Source organism: Pleurodeles waltl, chromosome 7, assembly GCF_031143425.1.
Source record: "Pleurodeles waltl isolate 20211129_DDA chromosome 7, aPleWal1.hap1.20221129, whole genome shotgun sequence".
NCBI classification, from domain to species: Eukaryota; Metazoa; Chordata; class Amphibia; order Caudata; family Salamandridae; genus Pleurodeles; species Pleurodeles waltl.
The window spans coordinates 774650294-774670362 of record NC_090446.1 but is presented as its reverse complement, the minus strand read 5'-3'; the positions used below and the strand labels follow the sequence as shown (position 1 = coordinate 774670362).

Here is a 20069-nt window from a genome sequence, read left to right as displayed (position 1 = left end):
AAGACAAATGGATAAAGAGTGCTGATCGAAAGTCTCTGTATGCAGCTATATAAACATGTATAGCCATATACAGCTTTGAATTACTGAGTGTACACGTGTGAGTGTATAACATGGAAATAGCGTAGGCCTTGGAGGCATGTGTGGTTGTGCTTATTGAAAGTTATATGGTGCAGTACTTACTTATCAGTAAAGAGAGGGGTGCAAGTAGGACTCCATGTTGAATGCGGTAAAGGCTGAGTGCGCCTGATGTGGGTTGTAGAGGTATGTTTCAAAGTAGGTTATAGCTTAAAGCAAAAGCCTGTTGTAAAAAATCTGTAAGGAAGGCCAAAGATTCTGTTGACAATAAATGACTCACCAGTGGATTTTTGGGTATGTTAAATATGTGTAATACAGTGCTATAGGCAAATTCTGTGTAGCAGGGACATTTATAATGTGTTGGTATTTATTTCCAAAACTGCACTGAAGATTTTGCGGCATTGCTGATCGTTGAATATTTTAGAATATAAGGGTGTCTCACTTAGAAGTGGTTTACCTTACACTGGCCTTGTAATAATCACTCTAAGGTTATATGCCATTGTGCCCATCTCAGGAATGTGTGTGGTGTATTCATACCAAAGTAGGGTGAGTTGTTCATAGGGCCTGATAGCCTATGTGAAATATTTAAGAGGCTAATCCTGTTAAGGTGAGTAGAGCGCAGACTCTTTTTTTTTTGGGGAGGGCGTTCACGCTTTATAAAGGGGGTGACCCCAATAAAGTCTATGGAGGCATTTTGTTTGTTTTGGTGGATGAACACCAGTTAAGAGAGTGGTATCCACCGGATGTGGGTGACTTGACAGATATATATTTATCCAAAATGTGGTCAAAGGTTATGTCTATTACGACTTGATTGATGGTACAAAATTGGCCACTGTTGTAACGTGTTGAATTAAAGTCCGCAAACTCTATAGGTTGCTCTCACAAGGACCGGATGGTGTAATCAGTTATGTAACTTGGGGTGATGTCATCATTGTTGTTATTAAACGGGTCATGAGTGATGTGATATGGGATCATAAGCAGTGCGTGGTGCAGGACTCCTACAGGATCAATCAACCAGACATACCTAACCCTTTAACCTCTTCATGCCCATCGTGATCACCTCTTTAAAAGCTAATTTCCCAAAAACAGCTGAACCAACAGCAAAGTTTTCCAATGGAAATTAACATTACAATTAATGTTATAGGACAAACCCCCGGCCCACCCCCACCCCCAATCCACCCACCGGTCCCCTACCCCCTCTCCCCTTGACGGATCAGAATTAAACTTTCCATGAAGGAGCAGAAGTTTTTTTTCCAAAAGGTTCATGCAGATTCATCAAACAGCAGCAAAGATATTAGCTAGCAATAAATGTTCTTCTTATGGAAACTGTGTTCGAACTATAACTACACAGTGGCAACTGCCACCATATAAAATATTTATAACTGTTTTTTATCACTAATTCTTTGAAGAATATGGGGCTAGCAGAAATATAAATTTGTAATTTAGCCAGACCTGAAAATTATCTTCTGTACTGTTAGACTTGGACACCCAAACCTTATGCTGTCTCAGTTTGTGGTATTATAAACAAAGGACTCCTCTCATTATGATCATATCTTAATACTTACTTTATCTCTGGTCTAACTCTGTCCCAGCAATCATCCTACTTTCTTTTATACCGCAGTCTTCCCCTTATAGACATATTTCCAGATTTTCACCAAGATAGCTGGTGTCTTAATTCCTGTCCTATCTAATTCCACTTTATAAATATAGTTTTCGAACTTAAATGCTTTCTTCTTACCCTCCACCTCTCTGATCTGTAATCCTATCACTAGCTCCAGTGTAATTGCAGCCTCCTTTATGCTCATATCTTGCTTCTTTTCTGTCCCTGGCAACGAAGTGCTGTATCGAGGTTTTGCTCATTCACCCTCCAGCATCCTGTCCTGCCTTCTGAACATCTTTCACAGCTTTGGCAATATTTGGGAAGCAATTGAAAGAGCTTGTTTGGCATTTATATATATAGTCATGCCAATTTCTTGTTTATGTTTCTGCACTGCTTAATATCCTATTCAATTTGTCCAACTCTTTGGGTAAAAATGCTTTTACAGTAACATATATAAAATTAAATCATTTAAGTAAACATGATTAACATTTAAAAGTACTTAATTTTTTTCTGAGTCTTGTTTGATGCAAAGTGTTTCATTTACAGGGGTGTTGGATTATTCATTGGTGTGGATTTGATAAACGATGCAGAGACGAGAACACCAGCTACAGAAGAAGCTGAATATGTGATATACAGGTTATTTAGCCTTTTTCTTGATAAATATAGGTAGTGTCTTTTGAGAAAAGGGAATATTTTTAACAAAGCACTCAAAAGCGGGTTACTGGCAAGACATTAAAACTCGTAAAGGTATGGATTTAAATTGCAACAAAATTAAAAGGTTAAACTAGAAGAGAGGATGACAAACAAGGCAAAACATACTCATTTACAAGCCATGCAAAGTATGAGTGGACTGGAGTGGGATTCTTACGAAGAAGTAGGGATGGGCATAAAAAGGTTGTTTACCAACAGAAAAGGAGTTACTAGGAAGATAGTACGTTCTGAACACAGAGCAAAAAATGATGGGAGATTGATAGAGGAACATAGGGGATGAGAAGCAGGATGAACATGTGGGATGACGAGGGCTAAGAGCTTGAAAGTGATGGGATATTGTTGGAATTTATTTGGTCATGTGAAAATGCTCTCGTCTCAACAGCTTGCATGATTCTATTCATACTTGCATGATCTACAAGAACAAGGACAAAATATTTTATAATAAGTCAAGAAAGTTTTGGCAGTGTTGTGGTAACCCAGTATTTAAATTAATATATGCTTTCATTGCTACTCTTGAACATGGACAAGAGCAGAATACAAGAGTATTCATCACCAGTTTGTTATTGTTTGTCATTGCATTCATAGAACTATGTGATCGTGAACCGAAAATCATGGCTTATGCTTAAATTTCAAGAAATTGGGAAGTGCAGCACACACTTAAATGAGTTATGCAAGTAGCCTTTCTGGCATCAATTTGCTTTGCTTTTCTTAAATGTAATCTGTGTTAGCGTTGAATTAAGAAGATACAAGTTTTAGTCCCAACTTCACCAGATTTAGTCACCATAAGCAATTTACAGTTTAAAGTATTCATTCTCCTAAGGCCCCTTGATATACCTCTGTAAAAAGGAGGACTCCATAAATAAAGAAAAATGTGTCATATGCCAAACTAATCCGAAAGAAAAGTTAACATCAACTGAAACTGGACAGAAGAGAGTTTGAGATGCAGAAATACGGCAAGACGAAGTTCACAAAAGATTGAAACTGATAGATTAAGAGGATCAAATATTTTATCATTGTAACAACAAGTGCTACAAGTAGTATACAAAGAAAAAAGGCTGGAACAAATAGTAAAAAAATAGCAGAAACCAGTGAATCACAAGAAGAATCTGAGTCTTCTGAGAAAGCGACGACACCCAAACCCAGTACCCATCCACTTAGAAGATCGATTGCTACCCCTCGTCCACCTTCAACAACTGATCAGCAAGCAGAGGATCTTTAATGTGTTAACTGTGGTTTAGCCAGAACAAGGGCCAAAGGGACTGACAAAAGTACAGTACAGAGTATATGAGTCTTAAAGGGCAAACATGTTTTATCTACAGCTAGTTTTTTCCAAGATGAAGGTTTCAGCTGAGTAGCTGATCTTAACAGTGGGGTGAATGTATATGCAGCAAATTGTTATGCCCACCCAAACTGCATGCATGCGTACATTTGAAAATATGAATGTTTAATGAACTCCCAGCAGCAACGTAACCGCCAGCCTTCAGTTAAGTTTGCACTATTTGAAAAAGCAAATTAAGTTTAAAGTCACTCTTGAGTGCTGGCTGTGGGTTCACACTCAAAGAGATCAGAGAAATAATGGTCAACATTGATAAAACTGTATTGATCCGTAAGAATGAAATCAAGTTTTTTCTGGTGAGAATGTACAATGACATAATATGCTTTTGCCATTCTAACTAAAGGAATGAGCACTTCTGGTGTTATCAGCTGACTTGACTCCTGAAGTTCCTGCTGCCAAAATAAGATCAGAGGATGAAGTAAAATCAGCAAGAACCATTTTAAGAAACGTCCTAAAAGATTTAGATTTTGGATTTAATGATGAATTTTGTGAAGCCCCAGAGCTCCGCAAATCATGGGAATTAAAAAGGATTCCTCATGTTTTCTTAAAATTTTTACAACAATATTTGAGATCAGTAAAGCAAAACGGTTACAAACTAAAGTTCTTGAGTATGGAACAGAAGCCGACAACATTGATGATGGCTTTGAAGATATAAGCGAAGAAGTGGAAGACAATCCCATGAACCGACAGGCTTATGCTGTGCAAATGTATTATCTTTTCTGAATCATGTTTTATGAATTACATCACAGCATAAAGAAAACTCCGCTACACATGATGACTGTCCCCGTGATCTATGACAAGTGCAAAAGTAGAGAGCTAATCACTTCAATGAATAGGATTGGTTTATCAGGAAGTTATATTGACATGGTACGGAGCAGGAACTTGTTATCAGCTCATGCTGTAAAATCTTACACACCACTTCCAAGTCACTTTACCAGGAAAGGATTTACAATTGCTGCGCTTCATAATTTTGATTGTGAAGACGGCTCTTCTTTGTCTGGAACATCCAGCACACACGATACTGCCATGGTGCTTTTTCAAGACTGTACCAATGAAGTAGCTGCTGGAAAACAAGTTGTGTCAGCTGTAGGCATAAACAAACAAAGCTGCAAACTTATAACCCAACTGCCTTGCCAACGTGTGCAACATAACTACAAGCTATCAACACGTCCCAGTCTACCAGAAAGTTTCAAAGTGGCTGAGGACATGGATCTTTTTCTACCTGATGCTGCCATCTGCACAACTGATTTAACTGAATTTATCATATTGCTTATTCAGTGTGTACTGAAGGATGAAGCAAAGCCAGTTCCTTCATGGGCTGGAATTCATTCTCTGATCTCCCAGAACAGCATCCCACTGAAGAAGGCTGGGTTTTTACCAGTAATACCATCTCCAGTCACAAACTACCCAAAGGTATACACAGCACTAAAAACAATTCCGAAATATGCGTGCTGAACTTGAAGACCAGCCAGTCCAGTAGAACTTGCTGATCTTTATCCAAGGATGGGCGTTTTCCACATGGCAGAAGTTGCATTGCGGTGTACAGGAAGTTATCTCAGTGGATGAGGCCAAAATCTTTGGAAGAAAAACTGTCCAGTCAATATTGAGAGGAACTCATTATGTTTGTTCGTTACAAGGTATGATCATCATATCTGGGGCTATGGAAACATTGTGTTGGAATGCTTTCTGGAACCAGAATGACAAATTAGGTTTTGCATGTCTTATCTCAGACGTGAGCAAGGCACAGTGTGCACTTGATTCAAAAGACATAGGGGGTTATTCTAACTTTGGAGGAGGTGTTAATCCGTCCCAAAAGTGACGGAAAAGTGACGGATTTACCACCAGCCGTATTACGAGTCCATTATATCCTATGGAACTCGTAATACGGCTGGTGGTATATCCGTCACTTTACCGTCACTTTTGGGACGGATTAACACTCCTCCAAAGTTAGAATAACCCCCATAATACGATGCCAGGCAATCCTCAATACACTTAGTTCAAAATCAGAAAACCTGAAAAACAAGTTTGTAGAGTTTGTCAGCGAATGTGAAGAAAAATCAGAACCGTGCAAGTACTGGAGAAATGATTTACACATGGCAGCTCTAGTGGAAAACTTGGTACATGCTGATCAGGAAGGTGATTGGGAGCTGCATGTGAAGACTATGGAGTCACTGATTACTGCGTTTGGCAAATTCTGTTACATAAACTACCTGAGATATGGGTCCTCATGTTTGGCAAGAGTGAAGAAGCTATAGGTGGAAAAACCATACTTCTACAGAACATTCACCCAAAGGCATTTTGTGGTGAAAGACAGAGAGAGAAGACTCAATGCTGTGACTCCAGATATGAAACTGGAACAGGTGATCTGGAGATCATAGAAAAGCTCTAAGGGGATTGTTGGTCAGACACGTAAGAGTGAAAATGTTACTCAATGGCAGCTAGTTTACCATGAAGTCCTTTCTATTTGCAATGTTTTCAGAGAGATGACAAATTCAAAGTTAATGGGTCATTGTGAAACTGTTCCTCACCATGAACTTGTGGGAAAGAGAGGGGAACGTTTTAGTAAACATAATGACAGCCTTATTTATTTCATGCAGCAGTAAGGAAACCCTTTGAAATGACAGAGCCTATGTGACCACAACTTACTGACCAGACAATATGTGAATAACGATATAAAGACACGTCTACTAGATGTCCTGAAACATGGATTGAAACAATACGCATAACTGAAGCAGGAGAGATTTGTATTGAAAGAGAAGAACTGTTTGACATAACCACAAAAGCTAAACTTTCGCATTTTAACTTCCATATCAAGAGTTTTGTCCAACAAGCCACTACAAAACAGGTTACAAATAAACAACTTTCACAGGCACATAGAGAGATGGATGTAGCAAAATAAAGGGGTGAATTTATCAAGGAAATTCTGTTGCTTGATCTTCTTTCAACAAACGCTTTATTTGATGGAGATGCTGCAACCAAAGCAATGAAGCACAAACTAGTAGAAGAGCTTGGAAAAAACTTTCACCTGAAGAATTTCAATTCGAAAGGTGTCGTCATTGAAAACTGCTGTTGTTGTGGAGTAGATGTCACAATTGCAAATGGTCAAGACTTCATCCAAGCAAAACTTCGGAGACGTCTTTCAGACTGTTCTACAGATATCAAAGTCAATGTGCACCTTGCAAGAACTGCACATTGTCTTTTACAGTAATCTTGAACCATTTGTCAAAGAATGTGAGAGAATCAGACAAATGTCTACAAGTGGAATAATTGACCTTGCCTGTGTCAAAAATTCAACACCTATACTTGTGCAACTTGATAAATTCTGGTCACCAACATCAAACAAAATGAACTTGGAGATGTTAACTTGCCATAACATTGCTGATGCTTCAGTGAACACTGAATTTCCAATTATTGCAAATGGAATGATTGTCAATGGGGAGTTGGTGCCTGCAGAGATGTATTCAAAATGTATGGGCAATATTGTTCCAGAACTTAACAGCAACTTGGAGGAAGCTGACCTTTGTGTTGTGCCATATGTTGAGTGGGCTGTTTGAAATGGTTCCAATCGAGTCATTGTACTGTCAAATGAAACAGATGCTATTATTCTGCTACTTGGATTTGTTGCAGTGTTCACAAGTCAGTCATTGTCAGAGTTATGGAACAGGCGAGAAAAGACACTTAATCTCACTTCACATTCTTTACAAGAAACTTGACTCAGAGATGCCCAGTGTTCTTATCCAGGCACATATTCTTACGGGTGATGACTCTGTGAGCGAAATTGGAACAAAGTCTGGAGCTATGAAGTTTCTAAAAGGATTTGCTGAGGCAGAAGAAGAATGTGACTTTAAAGCTGTCGAAAAATACGTTGTGCGTGTGTGGAAAACAAGTTCTGACTGTCACACATTTGACGATCTTCAGTACAGTGAGTTCAAGAGATCAGTCCCGCTAAGTGACCTTCCAGCATCGTCGTATTCAGTGCGTGGACACATTGAAAGGGCATTCTACTTGATCATAAGATCTGTAAATGTTTTGGATCATGCATATTTAGAGAAAGATCTGTGTGAATTTGGTGGGGAAGATATTGACGGGGTGCTAAAACCATCGAAATTTCTAAAGCATCTACCCACAGAACCTTACACGTGCATGTTCTTGCAAAATCTGTGCTACAAAAAGATGTCCCAGTCGATATGGTCGTCTCAGATGTTAAACATTCTGCAAATGTACCACGAGTGATTACCGAAACAAATAAAGTAAACTAAGAATACGTCTAAAACAGGAGTAATAAACATTATTTTTTTTCATATTCAGATCATAAACATTGGATCAAAAAAACATTTTTATGTGTTTCATAATTCATTTTGTGTTTCATTTCTATATATGACTCTTCTTCCTCTATTATAGCCGCAATTTTGGAAAATAGCAGAAGGGTCGCTCTAAGGAGATATTTTCTGGCTCTGTAAGACTACTTGACCCTCAAAACCTATGGCTGACACCAAAAGTATGTAGGTCTCACGGTTCCTGAAATATTACATCATCACTGCAACACATCCGCCATTTTTAGAAATGTCGTCCAGAAACATTTGGCCCGGATCAGCAATGTCTACCCAAGCTAAATTATTTCTCTAATGATCCAAAAACACAAATCAAAAAATTAAAATCTCTGAACAACTATTTGTTTTACGGAGGTATATCAGGAGACCAGTATTATAACAAGCATAGTCAATCTGAGCCATTCTCTCTATTGTTAACTTGCCCGCTGATCCATTCAACCATCTGTAAACGTCAAACGTATCCCTTTTTGTCTGCCTAGAGTTGGGTAGTAGAAGTAGAATAATTGCATTTATACAGCACACTTGTGAATTTTGAAGTGTATCTTGTTTCATGACTACTAGATTTTATTGTTAGTTAATTAACAAACTATTAATTTATCTAACCCCATATTGATGAAAGCATAAGTTTGACTGTCTATAGTCAGTCCTCTGACTTGCAATTTATACTATGTCTGCGGCAGACATGTTACCCCTCACACCTTTTTAGCTATTGGATTTTCCACTTCCAGGCTAATCAGATACTGTTGCGTGCACTGTTACCTTGAGCGCTCTCTTACTTATATTTAATCATGTGGCTTTTATATGTATGCCTTGTCTCCTCCCCCGGGGCCTTTTATGCTCCTGGAAAGGAGAATCCCTAAGTCAGTCAGTTTGAAACTAACATGTGTTTCCCAGTAGGCCTAGGCCCTAGTGTGCATATGTACTTAAGGAAAAAAATCCAGCACCATACATTAATATCTATCTCTCTCTGACAGCTGGTACCCGTAACTCTCTAACATGATTACCCCTTTTCTAAGACGTCACACACACACGCAGCTAGCGGACACCATATTTAACCCATGCCCCTGGTGCAGGAGGACAAAAAACCATTAGTTGAATAAGGTACATCTAAATAAGGTTCCTAGGCAGAGCAAAAACTAGAATGAGTAAAAACATTTCTCTGCAACCTTAATTATATTTTCACTCATACATGTACCAAACAGACATTAATGTGCAGCTCAGAGAGTATATAATGACGGAAATGTATTTATTCCTTTATTTCAAAACTTACATTCTTCTTATACCAATATTAAAAATGTATTTATCATATTTTACAAATTCTTATTCAGTAGTGCCAAACATTTAGACAGCATACATATAAATATAGGTTTCTAAAGACAACATATATATGATCACTCACTCATTTCAATATCCAGTCTATATCCTCATCCTTCTTCATTCATACCCAGTCATACCTCCATATGTTCAATGGATAAGAAGTCTCTTTGATTTTTCACGTCCGTAGCAATTTGTGGCTTAAATCTACCCCACTCCACCCCAATATACCCCAATCTACCCAATTTAATCTTCCCCACTCCAGTTAACAAGCTAATCAACCCAACTCCAGCACTCCAATCTACCCTAGTCCAACCCACTCTATTTTACGCCAATCTACCCCACTCAACCCCCAATCTACCCTATTTCACTCTACCCCATTCCACGCCACTAACCTTTAGTCATGCTGAACAGCAGCCACACTGGTGTACCACATGGCTAGAACACAATCGCATAGGCGAGACCTATAGGTTTTGCCAATGCTTGTTGTAAAATGTAATGCCCGTTAAACAGATGCACGAATCATGGACAGCATATACAGGATATCCAACCTAATTCCGCTCGCTACCACTCACAATATCAGTAGAGTATTTATCCTTGGCTTTGTCAAGGGGAAAGAAATAAGAATTGCATACTTCACTAGTATTAAAGGGCAACGTGAAGCTACTTCAGCATCCCGTTAGTAGAAATGCTAACTGGGACTTGTAGTGTCACTTTTCATAGGTGTTGGCTCTTAATTGCCGAAATCCCTGAAGGTGCGTTATACATTTTATCATACATAAATAGGTTCCTTTTTTAAAAAAAAACTTATTTTTATTGTTTTCTGCACATTCATCGACAGCAATTGCAGTTTGTCATAATAGAATTTAGTTGATCTAACATAACATGAAAAGTAAATAACAATAACAACTTAGGTCTAATCCCATTCACAGTGTTCGTTTTCTACAGCGTGCAGCTAAATCACATGTTATAGCTAGTACCATAATTAGCAGTTGGCGGAAACCATCCTTTATTTACATCTTACTTGTGAGTGTGTCGGGGCTCAAAATACAGTATCGTCTGTTTATGTGTGTATGCACCAATTGTTTATTTTACTTCCATGAAGGGCATACATGGTCCGTGCGGGGCTGTATGTGGTCTGTTCGCTGTCTACATTTTCGTGGTGCTACCAGGTTTCATGGTGGGCGCTCATCATTTTTAACCTCCAATTTGGCGACAAATGTTTCCCAGGCATCACACCCAGTGTGCTTCTGACCTTCATCTAATAACTTACGTAGTACCTGATATTCTGTTTGTGCCCAGCGCAACGTTAAGGCACGCCACGTTTTCAGATCCAGTACTTTAGGGGCTTTCCAGTTCATAGCAATCAACCTTTTATACATTATGAAAGCCAGGTCTGCAAACCTGTGTATGTACTTTTTATCCCTTTTCCTGACTCCCAATAAACAGGAGCCGGGATCCGGCGTGAATATAAGGTCTGTTATATCTGAAATATCAGCCACCACCCCCGCCATTCCATTTCCAGGGGACTGCACTCCCAGACCATATGATAAAAGTTGGCTGATGGGGAGCTACAGCGAGGGCAGTGGAAGTCCGCTCCAGGAAACATGCGCTTCAGCCGCGCAGGTGCAAGGTATGTTTGGTGTGTATAGTTAAATTGAGTGTAACGAAACCTAGGGTTTCTTGACACTCTGCGGGTGTGATTTAGAGCCTGGGACCATTCTTCAGCTGTCATCTGGTTCGGTAAGGCAGTGTTCCATCAAGTTCTAACGTTTTCTAATCCATTTACGGGGAATGTGTTTAAGACTTTATACGTATTTGTTATGACTTTGTTTTGATTGTCGTATGACAACATATGGTGCATCGCTGGGGAGGTAATAGGTTCCTGGTCCCCCGATGCCCATGCCTTCTTAATTAACTGGCAAATAGAATAATATGCTATAAATTGTCCCGTTCCCACTGAGGTGAGGTCTCTTATAGATTCAAACGACATTAGCTTTCCTTCCTCGAAGCAGTCTCCCACCGTTAGTATACCCGCCTCTGCCCAGGCGGCCCTAGGTTCTGCATATAATGTCTGCACCCAGCGTATATAGCTAGGTCCGAACCCCATACTCTGCATCGTTGCGAATAGGTAGTCCCACCCTAGTGTATCGAATGCTTTCTCAATGTCTAATGACATTGCCACATTTTCGTGTGCCTCTGATGGAGTATCCCCTATTATACTCAGCAGCCTACGAATATTCAAAAATGTGTTTCGTTTTGGAATGAAGCCGTTCTGGTCTTCATGTACTAAGGTGTGTATTATGGGAGCTAATCTATTTGCCAGGATTTTGCCCAGTATTTTGCAATCTAGATTTAGTAGCGAGAGTGGTCTATATGACTTAACATCTGTAAGGTCGCGGCCCTGTTTAGGCAGGACCACTATCAATGCTTCTCGCTGTGAGTGTGGGAGTAATTTATGAGACCATGCCTCTTCGAACACCTCCAGCAGGTGTGATTTCAAATGTTTGGAATAAGTAGTGCAATATTCTATTGGCAAGCCATCTATTTCAGTCTCTTTATTTCTGGACATCTGTACCATGGCCGCTTCTAGCTCTTCCATTGTCAGGGGAGCCTCTAATGTCTCCTTATCTACTTGTGACAATTGTGTTAAGTTCTCTCCACTTAGAAAGGTCCCCAATTGCCGGATAGTGCATGATGCCCGCCCCTTGTATAAGCCTGTGTAGTACTCCTCAAACGCTTTGTTGATTGCTTCCTGACTGGTGGCCATGGTTCCATCTGCCTGTCGTATAGCCCCTATAGGAGCTTGCTGGCGATCCTCTCGGAGTAGCCATGCCAGCAGTCTCCCTGATCTATCTCCTTCTGTTTGTAGTCGCATTAAATAATAATTGTAGTCATGGCGGCGGAGTCTTAAATCTGCATCATTATATTTTGAGCGTATGTTCACAAGTTCTGCCTGTGATGCCCAATTATGTGCCACTGCGATTTTCAGCTTTCTCATCTCTTTTTCCAATGTGGTAACTTCAACATGTAGCGAGCGCCTGACCCCCCAGCTGGCAGACAGACAATGCCCCCGAACAATGACTTTGTGTGCTTCCCACTCCATTGCTCTTGTATCTGTGGAGCCCTTGTTAATTTCCCAGTAATTTTTTATTGTTGTATTTAATTCCGCCCTGAAAGCCTGGTCTAGGAGAGCCTCCCCCTGCAGGCACCAAGTGGGGATCGCAGATCGTCTCCTTCCCCGTCGCTGCGTTAACCGAAGTGGGGAGTGATCGGATAACGTTTTGGCTAGGTATTCCGCGTCCTTAACCAGGCAGCATATTTCGTGGGTGCCCTATATAATGTCTATCCTAGTGTGTTCTTTGTGGGGTATTGAATAAAACGAATATTCTTGTTGCATTAGGTGGCTCATGCGCCAGAGATCGTGTAGTCTCAAATCCCCTGCCCATGTCATCAGTGGACCAGTGGTGCTCCCTCGTGGTAGTCCTCTCGGGGGCGGGATAGATCGATCAAGTGTCATGTCCGGTGTGCTATTGAAATCTCCTCCCCACACAGCTGGTGCCTCTGGGTTGACTAGTAAGGCCGGTGACAGGGTATGCATGAATTCAGGCAGTGCACTATTAGGGGCGTAAAGCCCTATTACCGTGAGTTGTCTGCCATCCAGCAGCCCCTCCATTACCACATATCTGCCCCCTTGATCCATTCTGTGTGTGTGTTGAACATACAGTACCCCCTGGGCTATCCACACCAATACCCCCCTAGTATAGGCCGAGTAAGATGTGCCTATAATCTGTCCTCCCCAGCGCCGCCTTAATACTTTCAGATCGGCCTCTAGTAAGTGTGTCTCTTGCAGGATGGCGATGTGTATCCCCTGGCACTTAAGGCGGGCGTGCACACGATATCTTTTACCCTGCGTCGCCATTCCCCGCACGTTCCACGTGATATTATATTCATGCATATCGTGGTTTGAAATCTACACCCTGTGTTTTTGTACCATCTTTGTTTATATGCCCTGTAGTGAACCGCCAACACACCCCCCCATCATTTTTCGCCGTTCCTTGCTTGTAATATTAACTAACAGCTGCACCAAACTGTTTTGTTGTTCAAGAAGACCTAATAAACATAAGTAAATGCAATCCCACTCGCCCCCCACCCCAACTATTCCCCCACAGCCGTGCTGAACTTGCCTAGTTCTAGCCACCATCTGTATAGCAAAATACACATCACACTTCTAATAGAAAAAAGGTGTATCCATGCGGATACCTTCTGGGGAGGCATGATAGCAATAGGAGGTGACCCTTATAAGGGGCCCCCACCTTTGACCCCCCAAAAAAATGAATTTACGTATGTCAGCGCCCCCGGGACACACCGGCTCTGCCAACACCACATGTGCAGTGTTATGTCTTACTCATATATGAATTGAACGAGGCAGCCAGCTGTTACTTATATGCAAAAGCCCTGTCCTACTTGTGCTGTCCGGTCCTTCCGCACCAGTGTTCCATAATTATATCACAGTGACCGATGAGGGATAAGATCACTTCACCACACCCCCCTCCTGCCATCACAGTGCATCCGCTGATCTGGGTGTTAACTTCGGACCTCTTAGCGCCTCCAGTATCGTCAAATCGGAACTAGCTGAGTCCGAGTCTGTTTGGTAACTTGCATTAGTGCGCAGTTCGCCGAAAGAGTTTTGTGTGTGCAAAGTCGTCTCCTTCAGTACCTTTGCTCTCTCGGCCGCTGCTTGTTTTACGGAGGGTTGTGATTTAGAGCGTTTCCTGGTTCTCTTCCGTTCTGGTGAGGTGATCCATTTGCCGCCATCTCCTGTGCCCTCCCGGGGCTGTGCCAGCCCCTTGGCATGCAACCATGTCCACGCATCTTCCAGGGTGGGAAAAATATGCGTTTTATCCTCTGAAATCACTCGCAATTTAGCAGGGAACATCAGGGCATACTTGATGTTATGTTCCCGAAGTCGTTGTTGGATTTTCAGAAAGGAGTTGCGTTGTCTCTGCACTTCTTGAGTGAAGTCTGGGTAGGCAGTGATAGATGAGCCCTCATGCTGGATAGGGCCTTTGTTACGAAAGTGTTGCAGTATTGCGTCTCTGTCCCTGTAGTTCAGAAACCTGGCTATTAGTGGCCTAGGCTGCATCCCTGGAGCCGGCTGTCTCCCCGGTACTCTGTGTGCTCTTTCCACTGAGAAAAACTTTGACGGGCACCAAGCATTACTTCTTTGATTAACCATTGTTCCAAAAATAGTTCTGAGTTTTGTCCCTCCGATCTTTCGGGAAACCCCAAAAAGCGGACATTATTGTGCCGAGATCTGCCCTCCGCCTCTTTTGTCTGGCGGCATAGGACCTTCACCTCAGATTCCATCTGTTTTTGATTTTCTAGTGCTAGTGGGTTGAGCCCGCTCAGCGTGTCTTCCACTGTGCCAACTCTGTCCGTCAAGTTACGATGATCCACTTTTAACAGATTAAGATCCTGAGACACTGTATCAATTCTGTTTTCTAGTGAGGATTTGGTGTCCATTATCGCCTGCAGGATTTTCTCGATTTGAGTCGAGTGGGCTTGCAACGTAATTTCCAGGGATGACAGGCTGGGCGTTGTTTGCTGTTCACCTGATGTTATCCCGAGCGTGGACCGCTCCTGAGCTTTGGCTGCCTTAGATTTCCCTGCCATGATCACTGTTTTGCGACACTCCGCTGTGATTTAGTGAATGTTTCAAAATGAGTAGTGCACATTGATTTCCATCGGGGGCCTGTTCCTTCGGGTCGACGTAGGGTTGCTCCCTGTGCGGGTCTTCCAGCTACACAGTAAGAAAAGTCTCTGCGATTTTTGGGAGGTTCCTACTGACCTTTGCTGTCCTCACCCTGTACACCCTAGGTGGCAGCAGCAGCTAGTGCGGAAGCTAACAGCACCATCAGGCTGCTCGCCCATGTGTTTGGTTCGGCTCCTGCCAGGACCCAACCATCTGTCTCCTGCAGCCCGTTGCTTCAGCTTTGATTTTGGGCCCTTGGACCGGTACTTGTGTCTTGAGGGGTGTGTTAAATAAAGGTCCTCGCCCCCACTGACTCCCAGCTGGTCTCCTTCCCCCCTGCGCTCCAAAGGGGGGCCTCTGTGTGATCACAATGAGATCCAACTGTGGTTGTCCTAGGCCCCAGGAGCCACCATGTACAGGTGCCCCAGCATCCCAGGCAAGGGCCAGCACCACTCTTCAACAAGCGGCTGAGATTCACTCATGCGGGGGGCCCTCCTGGTATCCGCCGCGTGTCCCACGGCCGTCCTCTGCGCTCCAGGTGATCACGAACGGGCCTCCAAGGCCCGCTAGCCCGGGGCTGACTCTTCCGGTAACGCCGCGCGGCTCCTCCAGGAGCGTCGCGTGGCGTCTGCTCGATAGGGGGGGAGGGGAAGAGGAGGGAGCGAGAGACCAGAGGGGGGCCACCAAAGCAGTGTCGACCCCCCCCAACCCCCTCTGTCCACTCACCGCTCCCCGCTGTGTCTCGTTGGGCCCGATCGGCCCAGGTGCCGCCGAGCGGACGAACCAGCCCTCCGCTCCTCCTCGCTATGCGAGAGCCGGGGATCCTCTGTCGGAGAGGCCGTGTGCGTCCCGCAAGCCACCGGGAGCCGCCCGCCTCTCGCCGATTCCTCCTCAACACGCCGCCAGTACTCCGGAGCCCAGGAGGACCGCGCCCGACCTTAGGGAGCGTCTCCGGAGGTGCCGACCAGGATTTTTTGTGGGCCCTAGATGGAGCCTACATATCAGGCATCCGTCGCGGCCGCCATCTTGGCCACTCCCCCACATAAATAGGTTCCTTAACTTAAATGTAACACAAGCTAAGCAGTGGAGGTGGTGGTGGAGCCCAGTGGTGGTGATATAAGCTTGGGGGACTACAGAAGCAGGGCTGCTGGGATTTTATGGGGATTAGCTTCTTTGCTCATCACTCATAGTTATCTAAAACTTACAGTTGCAAAATGTAGAGGAGATCATGCAGAATCAATACTTTTCTGATACCTCTCTTGTTAGCACGTCGGTCCTTAATAAGTAAACTTACAAGGTGACGCGTATAGGTCGATGAACTTTTTGATTCGCATGAAGTATCCTAGCTGTGATGTGACCAATGTTCTCAGTAATAAATGCACAAAATTCAATAACCATTAGACAAATCATTAATCAATAAAAGCAATAAGCATCACACCATGACTTTTCAGCCATGAATAACCACACCTCAATATACGTTTTAGTAATTTTATTTCCCTTTTGTTAAAATACTAAGTCATGAGATTAATTCAAACTCAATTTAATTCATATAAAAAAACAGCATTAATTAGTTGGAAGACGCCAAAAACATAATCTAATCAAAGCTTGCATCAGGGTATATTCTGAAGCATTCACACAAGTCAATAAGAGAATCAAAGACAATAAATCATTTCTAGTCATGAAGTTCAGCAATTTAGTCCGGCAGCCGTTTGTCTCTGTAATCTGTCAATCGTCATGTAAGGAACCCTCATCTAACTCAGATTAGCACCAGCATGTGGGACTTCATGCAAAACTATTTAGAAACAAGAATTTAGAAAACATATAGCTAAGAATACTACTAAGACAGCGCAGTTGTTACCTAGAAAGGAAATATAATTCAGTCATATTGTCATATCTACCTATGGTATGGGTCAGCAACAGTCAGTCTTCGTCATCAGTCGATCAGCATCACATCAGGCTCTCAGTCAGAGAGTATGAGCCCAATGACAGAATCTCGAGTCTCTTCTTCCCAATATCGCATCACAATTTCGGAGGATGGTCTGCACCCCTAACATCTGACTTCTCTTCCCTCTGTCACGTTGTTATATCAAAGTCAACCAGACTATTCCCCAAATTCCAATTGGTCAATTCATCGTACGTTATTACCCTATACAATATCCAATAGAGTCCGTAAATCAAATCTATGAATTCTAATATTTCACAGTTCACATGTCGTTGATTGGTTTGCTGTACGATGTTATCATCTGGCTGGTCAAAAATGTTGCATATTCTTCTCTAGCCAGTGTCTTCATTGTTTGAGTCCTGGGAAAGTACATCTAGAGCATATTACACACTATTAGATACATTGCTAGGGGCATCATCTCCTGTCCATCGGTCCTCATAGAAAGCTTCGACTAGGCATTTTATTAAACAATAAGCAGTTCATGGTTAGTTCATCTAGTCAGCATTTTCCATTGAGCGTTTAAGAAATACAGCTTCTGCATGAGGCCTGGCAAGACTAGGCCAAGACACTCGCTAAGTTAAGGCCTATAATTATTGCAAAACATAGGTTATCATTCTCAATATGACATATTACTACGTTAATCGAATACATTTTCAATAATTCATATATGTTAATCACTCATTTAGTACAATTCGTAAATACTGGTGGCCCTTCTCTGAGGTCACAATTTCAAATGTGCACATTATTTTTCTACGTTAATCCATTTTCTATTATATTTGTTATTCAAAATATATAAACATTAATTAATAATTTCTAATTAAGACATTTGCGTTAACACTGTCATCAGGCCTGTTTCAGACTGAACTCCCCCTTCTGGTTCTCCTGGTTCTCAATTGGGCTGCAAGCGAGTCACAGCATGCACACTCCTCTACAGCGTATTCGGCATTAGGCGCAGCACATGTGTCAATGGTACCAGGGTGTGACAAGCATCTTCTGCATTAGTGAGACCACTGAGGACCTGCTGCATCAGTGTCCTACCCTGACCTGCATCAGTGCCCTACCCTGAACTGCATTAATGCCTCCATGCAGTACAGACATCAGTGGCCTTAATCATACATCCATCATTTGTCCATCTATTATTAGACTTCTGCGAGGTAACATCAAAGTGAAGAGCCAGAGAAATAGACAACGTTAGGCAACTAAACTCAAGCGGGGCACACCTTTTTCTGAGAAACACCATCATTACAAAAAACAATTTTAAACTGTCACTTTGTCTGCTGTGAAGTGGACTTATTGGGACAAATAAATTACAGGACAGCACTTTGCCCAGCATTTGCACAGTGCCATGCTTTCTTAGTTTGAACTGCAAATTTTCCACTTTGACTGTTTCAAATAAAGGTTTTGAGGCCTGGCACAAAAAAACTGCTACTCAGATTATTAAACAGCGATTCAAAGTATGACTGTCTCAGCATCTCCAGTAGCTTTTATATTGAATGGGTGCGCATGCGAAAACAAAGGGATTCCTGAGAGACAAGGCAGGAATCTGGTGCAAATCAGGTATCACAAAACAGTGGTCCTCTGTAGACTTATTTTTAATAGTAGTCAGGGGATTAATAATCCATCCACTGTAGAATTTATTAAATAAGTTGTTCATAAACATCCAAAGAAATGTAATTGCAAAAATCAACCTTACTAAAGAAATACTGAATACGTTTATTTTCATGAAAAATTCAAATAAATGAATCAGAATGCTCCAACAGTGATCACAAAGTTCAGGAGAAAGTGAACAAGTAATTAGTGCGTATACTTGAGAAGGCACGTGGCTCTTGGACTAGAAGAGGTATTATAAAGAGGGGATCGCGCTGTAGTCATGTTCAAAATCCCCTTGTGAAAATGCATGGGGAAAGTGCGTTTTGGGACCCCATTTTTCTCTGCCCCTGCTTTACGGATCACCCCTAAACCTTCAAGAAAGCAGCTTAACCCACTGAAGTATAGGTTTTTGACAATTTTGGGAAGATTCGTCAAGCGGCACCAGTTATTGGTAAAAAAAAAACGCTCGACCTTCCCCTGGTCCCTATTACGAGTTTCCCGCTGGGTCAGCGGTCAGAAGCAGAGTTTCCACCCGCTGGCCCAGCGGTAAACAGCCCACAACATTGACACCGGCTCATAATCGAGCCAGCGGCAATGTTGCGGTGTGTAGGGTGCAACAGCACAGCAGACAGTGTAAAAGCGCAAGGGGCTGTCCATGGAGGCCCCTTCACTGCCCATGCCAAGTGCACCCTATCTTCGCCAGCTTTTACATGCTAGTGCTACTGCTTGAAAAAAGTTGGCAGAGAGGGGAGTCGCAATCCTCAGGGCGGGCAGAAAGGGAGATTTTGTTTGCAGCAGATTGTGCTTTTTGTTTGTTGGTGTAAATCCGTTCAGTAGTTGTTGAGAAATTTAAGGAAATCTGTATTTTTATATCTAGGGCCACAGTTCCTCCGCGACGACTTCATGAAGAATAATGAGCTCATGAGGAGCTCTGATTGGCTGCCCACACTTCAACAAGTAAGTTTTGTCAGCCATCAGGCGAGTCTCACAAAAAAATGAAAAAAAAGAAATAGGGGGCAGGGTAGAAATACCCTTAACCCCAAGCCTTGGTCCAGGGGGACCCCAGCAGGACAAAAAGGTATTTTTTTTAATTTACTGCAAATTTGCAAAATTCGCTCATTTGCAGCAAAAAAGTAAAAAAATAAAATGAAATAAACAAGCACAGGCTTCTGCACTTGTTTTAATTGTAGCTCCTTTGTGGGCCTGGTCCCAGCAGGGTTTAATAAAAAAAAAAATGGAAAGGCTCACGAGCCCTCTCCCCATCCCTCTCCAAGGGCTTAGAAAATGCCCTAAGGACCACCACCTCCCCAGGGTTAATTTTAATAGTAAGCAGCCACGCTCCCCTCAGGGACTACAACCTCCCAGAGGTACAAATTTAAAATTATGGTATAGGGGGCGACGGGGTGGCAGGGAAA

At 42.4% G+C, this 20069-nt stretch overlaps 1 protein-coding gene across 2 annotated transcripts in view; it reads left to right on the top strand.

Annotated features, from left to right (window-relative positions):
- The window catches only part of PHYKPL (5-phosphohydroxy-L-lysine phospho-lyase), a 273652-nt gene that overhangs the window by 141852 nt on the left and 111731 nt on the right, over window positions 1-20069 (top strand). Inside the window, exons 10-11 of one of the 2 annotated variants that reach the window (XM_069199278.1) lie at window positions 2222-2311; window positions 19532-19611. In XM_069199278.1, coding sequence (XP_069055379.1) covers window positions 2222-2311; window positions 19532-19568 — 127 coding nt within the window. In that variant the 3' untranslated portion in view covers window positions 19569-19611. The remainder of the gene's footprint in view (window positions 1-2221; window positions 2312-19531; window positions 19612-20069) is intronic. The other variant, XM_069199277.1, reaches the window with a different exon arrangement.